This window comes from Globicephala melas, chromosome 1, assembly GCF_963455315.2.
Source record: "Globicephala melas chromosome 1, mGloMel1.2, whole genome shotgun sequence".
Lineage (NCBI taxonomy): Eukaryota > Metazoa > Chordata > Mammalia > Artiodactyla > Delphinidae > Globicephala > Globicephala melas.
This window is the reverse complement of record NC_083314.1, coordinates 34,410,299-34,422,627: the sequence shown is the minus strand read 5'-3', so window position 1 is coordinate 34,422,627 and position 12,329 is coordinate 34,410,299. Positions and strand designations below refer to the sequence as shown.

The window sequence follows — 12,329 nt, the reverse complement described above, 5'->3', positions numbered from 1 at the left end:
AGAACAGTCATAGGTTTCAGAATTATAGTATATTTGGATCAGATTACTTAGTAAAGAAATGTGTTCGGTTTTTCTTTTTGCTTAGGAATCTTGGGTTCAATAGGTGGTCATTTGAGTGTGGTCTAAATTACAGGAATACCAAAAGAGATTTACAGGATCTGCTGTTTGAGAAAAGAAAGCTATCAACTTTTATGTGACTTTCTTTTTTTGTTTGTCAGGATTTCTCATGGAATCATAAAATTTTAGCGCTGAAGAGTACAAGTGATTTGCCTAAGATCATACAACTAAATAATTCATGACAAAGACAGAACTCTAGAACCCAGATTTCCAATTTAAGATTTGTGAAGATATAAAATGTGCATCTTTGTGACCTAAAAAGTTATTTGATAAAACTTTTCATTGAAGCTCGTTAACTTCTTATTTTACTCTGCAGTGACCTTTAGCTAGCTTTTATTTTCTCCATGATACAAGGCAGGCCTATGTGTTGAGGTTTCTGATGTATAGAAATATTGGATCCTAAATATTAATATTAGGAGGTAATTAATTGATTTGTTTTCATTTTGTTTTAGATAATTTTTTTAGGCATATTGTAATTTATATAACTAAACTCCAGTTTCCTTTAATAATTATAAAGGTGTTTTCTACATCTATATTTGGGGCTATCCATTTACTTGCCTACTTTACCACCATTGATACATTATATAATTTATTTTCAGTATATTCATACTTTGCCTCTGACAACAAAAAATTTTTCTTAGTAAATGTTCTCCTGAACCAGGTCTTATCCATAGGTGAAAAGTTTTTAGCCTGTGTTGAGATACCTTCTTTTTTTCCTTTGGGTCTTCAGAGGGAGCAGTGTTTTCTAAAAGTAGATAAAATTGTTCTTAATCACCAGCATTCCTATGAAGTAGGGAAATAATGCAAGCAAGCAGTTCCACTCCTCAGCATCTGTTTGAATATTTTATGTATAAAAGAGGTTTTCTTCGGCGTTCTTCTCCAGTCAGATACCAGAGATTTACGTTCACTTGGATTTTGATCTAAGATTTTTAATCTTTTCCCCCTTCCGCTTACAGTGAGGACTCAGAAGAAAAAGATGTGAAGACCAAGAAGGATGATTCTCACTCAGCAGGTAGTAAAGAATTTTTAATGTAATAGGTGTAATTCTTTTTATATATTTATTTATTGGGCATTTTAATAAGTGGTTTTATTATAATGCCAGGCTCTGTGGTAAATGCTGCATTACAAACATTATGTGTTTTCATCTTCAAAGAGCTCACAGTGGTTCTCAATCCTGGTGGCTTATTGCAGTTTCCTATGAAGGAGGTTTGTTTTGTTTTTTGTTTTATTTTGTTTGTAGGTTTTGTTTTTAGTTTTTTTTTTTGCGGTACGCGGGCCTCTCACTGCTGTGGCCTCTCCCGTTGCGGAGCGCAGGCTCAGCGGCCTAGCCGCTCTGCGGCATGTGGGATCTTCCCGGACCGGGGCATGAACCCGTGTCCCCTGCATCAGCAGGCGGACTCTCAACCACTGCGCCACCAGGGAAGCCCTGTTTGTAGGTTTCAAAAAAAAAAAAAAATTTTTTTTATTTATTTGGCTGCGCCAGGTCTTAGTTGTATTGCCGCGTGCAGGATCTTCATTGCAGCGTGTGGGATCTAGTTCCCTGACTAGGGATCAAACCCGGGCCCCCTGGATTGGGAGTGCAGAGTCTTAAGTGCTGGACCACCAGGGAAGTCCCTATGAAGGTTTCTTTGTTTTTTTGGTTTTTCTAATTTATTTATTTATTTATTTTTGGCTGCATTGGGCCTTCATTGCTGCACGCGGGCTTTCTCTAGTTGTGGCGAGCGGGGGCATCTCTTCGCTGCCGAGTGCGGGCTTCTCACTGCGGTGGCTTCTCCTGTTGCGGAGCACAGGCTGTAGGCGCGCAAGCCTCAGTAGTTGTGGCACACAGGCTCAGTAGTTGTGGCACACAGGCTTAGTTGCTCCGTGGTGTGTGGGATTTTCCCGGACCAGGGCTTGAACCCGTGTCCCCTGCATTGGCAGGCGGATTCTTAACCACTGCGCCACCAGGGAAATCTGATATGAAAGTTTTTATAATGTACTTAATATCCATCCCATCCCAGGACTTCTCATTCAGTAAGGTCTAGGTGGGATGTTGGGGCTTTGTTTTGTATAAGTATTTACAGATTATTCTCATGCATAGTCAAAATTGAAAACCATTTACATGAACAAATAAAAGATATCAAACTAAATAGAATAGTAAGAATAAGGGGGAGTGATGACTCCAGGTTGGAAAGCAAACAACGATTAGTTTCAATCTGACTCTTTTTAGCTGGGAAGTAGACCTTTGAAACAGTAGCCACAGAGAAAGTTTTTTTGTAAGAATTCTAAATTAAAAGAATTAATGAGGGGCTTCTCTGATGGCGCAGTGGTTGGGAGTCCGCCTGCCAATGCAAGGGACACAGGTTCGTGCCCCAGTCCGGGAAGATCCCACATACCGCGGAGCGGCTGGGCCCGTGAGCCATGGCTGCTGAGCCTGTGCGTCTAGAGCCTGTGCTCCGCAACGGGAGAGGCCACAACAGTGAGAGGCCTGCGTACCGCAAAAAAAAAAAAGAATTAATGAGGAACTGACTAAATTAAATGTTAAATCCTGATTACTCATTGGTATTTATTTTTTAAAATGTAACTCTTAAAAGAATTGAGAGTTTATCCCATCTTGCTCCCAACCATTTTAGTTGTGGTCTATATTCCCCTGCTTTTGCCTTCCTGGATCCCCCTTTAAATGAGACTGCTGGGCTTCCCTGGTGGCGCAGTGCTTGAGAACCTGCCTGCTGATGCAGGGGACACGGGTTCGAGCCCTCGTCTGGGAAGATCCCACATGCCGCAGAGTGGCTAGGCCCGTGAGCCACAACTACTGAGCCTGCGTGTCTGGAGCCTATGCTCCGCAACAAGAGAGGCCGCGACAGTGAGAGGCCCGTGCACCGTGATGAAGAGTGGCCCCCGCTTGCCACAACTGGAGAAAGCCCTCGCACAGAAATGGGGACCCAACACAGCCAAAAATAAATAAATAAACAAACCAATGAACCGACATTTAAAAAAAAAAAATGAGACTGCTATTTAGCTAATATGTAGAGAGGGTAGACAGAGTTCCACTGGATTCACTCCACTGAGCTATTTTGCATTCGTTTTTTTCTCAAGTCTGCTAATTGTCTGAAAATAAATTATATTAACCTTTTGCACTAGTGCTGTTGTGATAATGTAACGTACACTTTTATTCATCTGCCTTGTGAATCCTAATTTGAATCTCTTACATTTGTAAGCATTTGAGCAATTCAAGATGAATAACTCTGTACTAGTGTTAAGCTACTGTGAGGTGCGTTTAGTTTTGAGTCTACCAAAGTCAGTTCCGTTCCGTGTGTCTATTTGTCTTCAGGTGAGGTTTTGGGTAGTGAAAGTGATGACTTGAACACTGACCATGGCAAAGCTTATAAGACTCGAGTGTTTCTGGAAGAGTAACAGCTAAACCTTAACAGAATAAGGGAGCCTCAGAGTCCAGGAGAAGGGCTGTAGGTAGAGACTAATAAAAATATAACTTGGTCTAGAGCCAGTAGGCTGGCATCCTGTTGTTTAACCAGATTTATGCACAACCACAACTGTGTGTTGAAAAGAACTTTTAATTAATAAACTATAGTATATGAAAGTAATTTTTTTATAAAATTGTATTGAGATCTAATTGATTTTAATATGTGTTTTAAAGATTTCCCTCAATCTCCTCTAAACTGAAATGGCCACACCTCATTCATTGAAAAGGGATAGTAGTTTGGCATTATTTTAGATTCTGTATGTTTTATATCTTAGAATAAATATCATTGGAAGACAATCTTCCCCTGTTCTACTATTTAAAAATATTTTTCTAACTAGTTTCTAAAAACTGTGTAGATAGGTTTGAATGTGATTGCGAATTTCAGGGCAAAGCAATGATACAAGTTTAAAGTATGTTATAGGAAACATGTGCTCACACCTTAATTCAGCTTTATTATTACTTAGAACTACATGCCTAAGTTATTTCATATGTGCTAGTGGGTGCACAGTCTTATTCAAGCTCATTCTTTGAATTTTAGCTCTTTTGTGTATTTTGTAGAAATTTTTAGGGATAAAATTTACCCTTTTTGAATGAAATAAAGCTGCAGGTTATATCTCATGTCGGCTTTTCTAGTCAGCTGTCAAACCCATAACTCTTTGATCATTGCATTATTACTTGGATATTGCAGAGGACAGTGAAGATGAAAAAGAAGATCATAAAAATGTGCGCCAGCAACGGCAGGCAGCCTCTAAAGCAGCCTCTAAACAGAGGGAGATGCTCATGGAAGATGTGGGCAGTGAAGAAGAACAAGAAGAAGAGGATGAGGTGCCATTCCAGGAGAGTACGTAAAGCTGCCTTGTTACTTTGGTCATGGTTGTAGTTTGTGACCTCGATTACTTCCACATTTTTGTGGATGCTCAGTGTTAAAATCAGTTGCTTAAATTAGATACTAACTATTAAAAGAGATGACTGTTTTGATATCTGTGTATATTTTAAAAGGTTCAGAGATTCTCATGATCATTATGTCCATCATTTCTAGTCAGATACTGAGTGAACAGTTGTTAGACTAACAGTTACATGGCGGGTGTTGTGATTAAGATTTGTATTTTGGCTTGGTGGAGAAGGGTGTAGACCTCTCCTTGCAAAAAAAGGTGTTAACTAAATTTAGATGTTTCACAGGTTACTCACATTAATTAATTACATGTATATCTGCTTTGTATGTAGTTTTCTTACTTCATTTGTTTATACTTGGGCCAAACACACCAAATCAGTTGTTTCATTTCCCTGGTCTCATCAGGACTATATAGGAGTGATGGAACTACCAAAAGTTACTTGATGGCTTCAGTTTTTATCCAGATTAAGTCTTATCTTTTCCTGTTTTCAACGTACTCTTCAAACAAGCCAGTCATGTAACCCTCATGGTGCGTGCTAAACCATTTTACAGGTGGGGCCAGTGACAGCTCCAACCAGATTGGTAGTATCTGCAAATAGAATCCAAGAGTGTTTGACTTCCAAATCCATTCTCCATTCTTAGCACTCTCTCCCTTTGTTCACTTGGAAGGCTGTATACATTAAGTTGGACGTTGAAATTCTTCTTTCCTCTCAGAAGATTCCGGCAGTGATGAGGATTTCCTAATGGAAGACGATGATGATAGTGACTATGGCAGTTCAAAAAAGAAAAACAAAAAGATGGTTAAGAAGTCCAAACCTGAGAGAAAAGAAAAGAAAATGCCCAAACCCAGGCTAAAGGCCACAGGTGAGCTCTCCAGAAGTCAGATTAAATTACTGCTTTGAAAAATGTGAAGAACCAATAAACCTCTACAGAAGTTCTTCATTAGGGCTTGGCATTGGCCACGTACTTAACAAAAATAAAAGGATCCTGTGTTCTATACCTGGAAGTATCACTTATTTATTAATTAGGACTCCAGCCCCTCTGAAATTCTGGTGGCTTAGCCCTGTTCTTCAACTACTGCCATACGAGAGGCAAGATTTGGGAATGACCTATTAGTGTCAGGTACAGTGGTAGAAACACCCCACCAGCATAGCTGTTACTGCCCTTTTCCCCCACTGATATCACAATCCCAGCAGCTAGTAAAGACTTGAAATTGTGAAAATACACACCTACAGTAATACATTTAAGTTCTGTGTTCTGATTCCTACACCATCCTCTGTGCTAGCAAAATAAAACCACACTTGACAGCAAAGATTCATTTTCTTTAGGCCCTTGTGGTTCCTACCAGGTATTCTCCTATTTGAAGCTAGTTTGTGATTAAATCAGAAAGCTGGATTTGCTTTTTCTTTATTCTAGCAAATAGAACTTTTACTCATCATGTCTTACTGTTAGTGATGATGGAACTGTTAAAAGTTATTTGATGGCTTTAGTTTCTATTCAGGTTAAGTTGCATCCCCTCTTCTTCACCCAAGTTTTAAACATAAACAATTTTTAGTTTCACAAGCCACTAAGGATGATGTGCAGTTTCTATAGCATCCTGTTTCTCTATTGTAAACATTACTGCTAACATAACATTACAGTGTTGGTTAAAACGGTTGGGAAACCTGTACCCACCTTCATTTTTAGTAAGTTAGGGTGTTGTCTTTATAGATTTTTTTTCTTACAGATTATTTTCTTTAGTAGCTGATTTTGTTAAAGATGCTTTCTTCCCTTCCCCAAATTGGTATTTTTCTTCTTTCAGTGACGCCAAGCCCTGTGAAAGGCAAAGGGAAAGTGGGTCGCCCCACAGCTTCAAAGGCATCAAAGGAAAAGACTCCTTCTCCCAAAGAAGACGACGAGGAACCAGAAAGCCCTCCTGAAAAGAAAACATCTGCAAGCCCTCCACCTGAGAAATCTGGGGATGAAGGGTCTGAAGATGAAGCCCAGTCTGGGGAGGATTAAAAGTGATGATGGTTTGGGGAGAGGTTTTATTTAAAAAAAAGAGAAAAAAAAGAGAAAAAAGAAAAAAAGAGGGAAAAAAAAAGAAAACCTACTTAAGATAGAATATGGTTTTGGCTATGGCTTGACTCATGGGCTTTCAATGCTTTTTTTTTTTCCTTTTGTTGAAAATAACATTTTCTTTTTCTTTCCTTTTTTTTTTTTTTAAGAAAACCATTGTATGTTTAATTTACCTTTTTTGTCTATGGGTCTCTTTGTCATGACCCCCTCTTTTCCCTCCCCCTCTTTCCCAATGAAAGCCATGTTAAATTAATCACTGGATTGACTGCTTCATCTTTTTATTTTTAATGGAGGGTATGCCACAGTTGTAAAGCAATAAGATTTGAGGTGAACACTATGGAAATTTTGCTTTTTGCTAAATGGTAGCAAGTTAAACAGTAATCAGAAAACATAGAAGGTTTTAGTTAAAAATGATTGTTTCTCTACCTGAACTTTTTAAGAAAACAGTTGTCATCTAATACAAGTTTATATTCTATATACAAAAATATGGATGTCTAGAAAAATCATGACTTTAAACTTCCACTGATGGGGTAGGTAGGAGATAAAGATGAATTCAGAATTGTTACTAAAAGTATTCATGTTTTTTTATCTTGGGGCAGCACAGGGAATTGAGGTTACCTGACCTTGTTTGAGGGTGTGGGTTATTTTTTTTTTTAATTTCATCACTTGTTATCTCTAAGAGACTCGGAGCCAGTGATCCTTTATCCTGCTACAGTCTTTAAGGAACTTTAAAAAAAAAAAAAAAAGCAAGGGCCGCCAAAACTTAAATCTTTCTTGATTTTCTATTTCATTCTCTAATGGTTCATGTTTTAAAATATATATATGTATCTATTCTGTTTCTTGGATAAAATTTTACCAAGGATCAAAAGAAGAAACCCTAGAATTTAAATGGGGAGATCTATATATCACAGTGGATTTCTTCTCAAACTGACAATGTTTAGGTTTTAAGCAAATAAAGTACCAGTTAATGTGAAACTCAATCACAAAGACTTGACATTTTTGCTTTATGAAAACAGAGAATTGAAATTCTTTTATGCCATAAATGTGCATTCAGATCCCATGAACCATACTCTCTTTTTATCTGGGGATAGAGCGTTTTCCTTTTCATACCCCTGTCTTCCCATTTCTTCGTAGAAACATGGTATGAAGTCATCTCTTGGATTCCTGCTAGGACATAGGACACTACTGCACAGCCCCACCACTAATGTCTACCAGCCCTGCTCTAGGACATGAGTTCTCCTGGCTCTGTTCTTCACTTACATTACATCCTGTGCTTGACGGGAGTGTGTTAAATGCTGCTCCAACACTATTCAGTCAGCAGTTATCTTTTTACTGGTGCCCTTGCTCACTGCTCATGTTGCTTAAAGCAGGAGTTTAAGGGGCTCTGAGGGGCTGGAGAAACCATGTATTCAGGAGGTCTGTGTGTAGTTGATAACAGCCTTGTTACATGCCTTATGAAGGCAGTCACAAGACAGATCTGTAGGTTTGCTCCTCCACATTCTGGTACCATGAGCTAATGGGAACAAGGTTTAGGGGGTCTTAGTGTGCTAATAAGTCGAAAAATTAGTGAAATTTAACCTCTGCCTTTTTATCTAGATTTGCTTCCTCAATATTTACGACGCAGTTTTCTTTTACCTATTGAGTTACAGCATAGTTTTCTCTCATACAACCTGGTTCTTACAGATGTTCATAGAACAAAGGTTATTTAAGGAATATTTTTACTCTGATTTTTAAGACAGTGTAAGGAATATCCTTATTCTGTGATTTTTTTTTTTTTTTTTTTTTAAGAAAGCTCCCAGTGGCAGAGAGTCATTTCACTGTTGCACTATGCGTGTTAAAGAATGAATTTGGAGATTTTAGTACTCGGCCAAAAATGTAAAACTTGAACATTAAGTAGCAATTGGATTATTATCTTTCATGAAGGTTAACTTTATAGTTGTGAACTTTGTAATGAGGTGTTAAAGATTATTCTATTTGCTATATGGGTTTGTTCAGGTATTTTAACAAGAAGGTTTGTGTTCACGTACTGAAAAAACCTATCAGTGTTTCCACCATGCACTTCTATTTGTAGGGGTTTATAACTTTGAGTCTTACATTCCTAGTAACATTTGTGCTTTCCTTAGATTATATTTCGTGAATATTGGGGGCAAGTGTCTTTTAAAACTTTAGCCTTGGTATTTTATGTAACACAGTCTCTGTAATATATTAATCTGCACTAACATCTCTGTGATATATGCACATCCTTTAGGGGTAATCACATCTTCTAGGTTATTTGTGTGCGTTTGGTTGGGCTTTTTGTTTGGGATCCCTTTTTTAAAGATTAATTCACGAGATTGAAAAATGTATTATATATTTCTAATAGACTGGACAAAGGATCTGTGTCCCCAAGAAAGACAGGCTCTGAATGACCTTTGTTTTCTCCACTTTTTGCTAATGATTTAAAACACTCTGGTCTTCCCCTCAAATCATGCATGCCAATAGGACAGTTGTGGTGTCTCAACTGGAAACAGGTGCTCAGTAGTCAGGCTTGATAGTGATGTCAGAACAGGTTACAAGCGATAAGCTGATAGCGACTGGCCATTGGCACCACCCTTGACTAAATGCCCTCTTTCTCTAGTGTGCCTATGGTGAGGTGGCAGTAGCATTCACTGTCTTGCAGTGCTCAGGAAGTGGGACATTCACTTTGAACGTGCTTGTTTGTATTATCTCAATTCTCTATGTTAGCTCTGTTAGGTTTACCTCTGGAACATGGATTTCGGCAGCTATGCTAACTGACACTACGTTCTAGTTCTTAAGTTTCTTTTTTTCAGACCTCCCCAACACGCACGCACACGCACACACACACACCACACACACACACACCACACACCCCCAGAAATGGGTAGCTTCCATCTTATTAAATCTATTTGTAGCCTGCTGCTGCTTTTAGCCTTCCCCACCTCAGATTATAATCAATGGAGTGGGCCCAAAGGATACATTTTAATTTCAGTAATGGTATATCTGTCCTGCTTTCTAACACACCTCTCCCTTTCATCTCTCCATGCCCTGTTGAGTCCATGTAGGAAAATTAATGGCTGTGTCCTCCTTTATGGAGGTAGTGAGTGAAAAATCTTTAAATCTGGAAGAATAGTAGTTGATTTCCCATGTTGGAGCTTTGATGCTTTTTTTTTTTCTCACAATAACTGGTTTGCTCCAGGTTCAACCCTCAGTTCAATACTTACTCTTGGTACTGGTTCACATAGCATTTTCTTACAGGTAACTAATCAAGAGTGGAATTTGAGGTTACAATCCAGTAGTTTTTGACATTCTTGTGGATATGATCAACTAAACTGAACTTGACACTTCTTCTTTAACGTTTTATTTTTTTTTTAATCCATGAACATTCAATAACAAGTGGCTTTTAGAGTAGTGGTTGAGGAAAGGGAATAGTGCTTTTTCCCTTTCCCTAGGAGATGTTTTGACAGTGTTAGAAAGGCAGGAGCAACAGGGAAAGCTTTATTGAAGGTCATGTGGCCGTTGTGGCTTTTATGAAGAAAGGGAGTTTTGATTTGAGCAGTTCTTTCTGTGCCTGCATCGCCAGGAGCTATGCTGAGGAGAAGAAACTATCACTTTAGGAGTTTGGAAAGGAAGAAACCTGGCCTGTGGTTTTTATGGCATAGAGACAGATACTTAGAAGGAGTGACGGTTTCTGTCACGGGATAGCTCTTGAGGTTGGAGAGTTGTCCTTTTCTCTGTGCATGGAGCTGGATTTATTTGAAAAGGGAGTTAGTTTATTTGAATATTGGGATATCAAACTACCCAGAGCCAAATTTCAATGTGCAACTCATTTTCCCTTTTTCTTGAGATAAGCTTGATACAAAATGAGTCTTTTTGAGTCCCAAATCCCTAAATTACACTTTTTTTCAAAGCCTAGTTCACAGAATTCACAGTGGTGCTGTGTATTAACCACTATTGGGAAAAATCTTGTAAACCTGCCTGTTGCCATGCCAATGGAGTGACTGAACTGGTGACATCTGTTTGAGCATGCTTTGTGGCTGGTGGAATGCCACCATTGTGCATACACTTTGTACATCAGGGGTGAAGGGAGGGTTTTCTAGATTATGGGGGGAGGGTAAAATTGGGATTTTTTTTGTTGTTCTTTTTTGGTGGGGTGTAGGGGTATAGTACTCAGCTTATGCCCTAAATAACTTGTATAAAAACCCCTGAAGTATTGTGTGGGTGTGTGTGTGAGTGTGTGTTTGTTACATGTCTGGCAGTTAAACCTTTGTCTTCTGGAAATTAGTGAATTCTTTTCTTCTTTTCCTCCAGAATTATTTGTTACAAGATTTGTAAATAAGAGCTCTACTTAGTTTGTTTACCAAGAACATGTTGCAGCAAACCTTCTACACCTGATTCCCTCAAGGTTGAAGGAAAGACTTAAGACTTGCCAGGTTAAGCAGCAGCCAGGTTCTCAGTAATTGTTCACCTTAATTCATCTTTCAGACTCCATTTTGCCAGCTCTAAAATTCCCAGTCTTCCTTAATTGTAGTCCTTAACCTTTTACGTTCTGAGCAGGAAGGGTAAAAGAGAAAAACCTGCTTAAATGTATTTAATTGTCCTTGGGCTGAGACCAGGGCATCCCTTAATACTGCAGTGTTGCTGGGTACATGTGATCAGACACCGAGGGTTGGGCATTCTTGCAATACCTTAACAGTGCTGAAATCTGCAGCATGGTACTAAGGAAGTTAAAGTTTGAATGTAACCACTTTATTTAAAAAAAATTTTTTTTAATTTAAATGAAAAGGGGTTGAAGTGAACATGATTTTGTTGACCATGTTCGTGAATTATAGATGCAACATGCATTGGTAGACTTGTGTGATGGTCTTTTGTGATACTTAATTTTTACATATCCCAGTCTCTGTATGTATCTACATAGACAAAGAAAAAAACAAATTCCTGCTTTCTCTTATTGAAGGGTTTCCAGGACTGCGTGTCTGTTCCTGAGCTCTGTTTTAAGTATGTGTATCCTTTGCTTGTATTTTGTATTAAAAAATAAGAAAAAGAACCCTTTATTGTTGAGCATGTTGGCATTGTCCCTTTTATTTTTTTCTCTTTTTGGGACACATGAAGCAAGTTATTCTTTTTCTGTATCTTTTTTTCTTTTGTAAACTTTTTTTTGTTTTGTTTAAAAATGGCTTTATAAAAGGGCTTTTGTAACCCAGATGCGTGCTCTGTGTACTTCTTGTAATACTCTGAAGCAAATACACTGACTTACTATACAGCTGATCACCTTGGTCTGTCAGCTCCCAGTCCAGCCTGACTTTAGGGGGAACCCACCATCTGAATGAATTCTTTAGAAATTAGCAGTGACCGTCACTGGTGCTGGTAACAAAAGTATGCCTTGTCTTAATTAGTACTTCGGAGTAAGGAATGAAGAGAGGCAGTATATTCGTTAACTTGATTAATCAAGGGAGCACTGGGCTTGGTGCATGAGGATCCCTAGTTAGCGTTGCTTCTTGTGTTCATGTCCAGGTTATGAAGTCTTATGGAGGGAAAAATTCTTTAAATAATCACATATAATAAAGGATAGTATTTAGACTCATAAAACAGACATCTGCGTTCAATTTCAAATACCTATAAAAACTACACTATCTTGCAATTTATAGTTAAGTATTATCTCTTAGATGGAGAATATCGTACAAGATACTGTAGCTATTAGGGATTTTATCCTTTTCAACCTTTCCCCTTGTTTACATTCTTGCCTTGTCATCTGAATATTGTAATTAACATACAAACTCACCTTGGCTTTGAAATTGAGTGCTT

The 12,329-nt window shown here is 38.3% G+C and overlaps 1 protein-coding gene across 2 annotated transcripts in view; it reads left to right on the top strand.

Annotated features, from left to right (window-relative positions):
• NUCKS1 (nuclear casein kinase and cyclin dependent kinase substrate 1) overlaps window positions 1–11,725 on the top strand; it is a 30,623-nt gene extending 18,898 nt beyond the window's left edge. Inside the window, exons 4-7 of one of the 2 annotated variants that reach the window (XM_030872793.3) lie at window positions 1,074–1,129; window positions 4,266–4,418; window positions 5,187–5,333; window positions 6,271–11,725. In XM_030872793.3, the coding sequence (XP_030728653.1) occupies window positions 1,074–1,129; window positions 4,266–4,418; window positions 5,187–5,333; window positions 6,271–6,470 (556 nt within the window). In that variant the 3' untranslated portion in view covers window positions 6,471–11,725. Of the gene's footprint in view, window positions 1–1,073; window positions 1,130–4,265; window positions 4,419–5,183; window positions 5,334–6,270 lie in introns of both variants that reach the window. The other variant, XM_030872792.3, reaches the window with a different exon arrangement.
• Window positions 11,726–12,329: the final 604 nt, after the last annotated feature.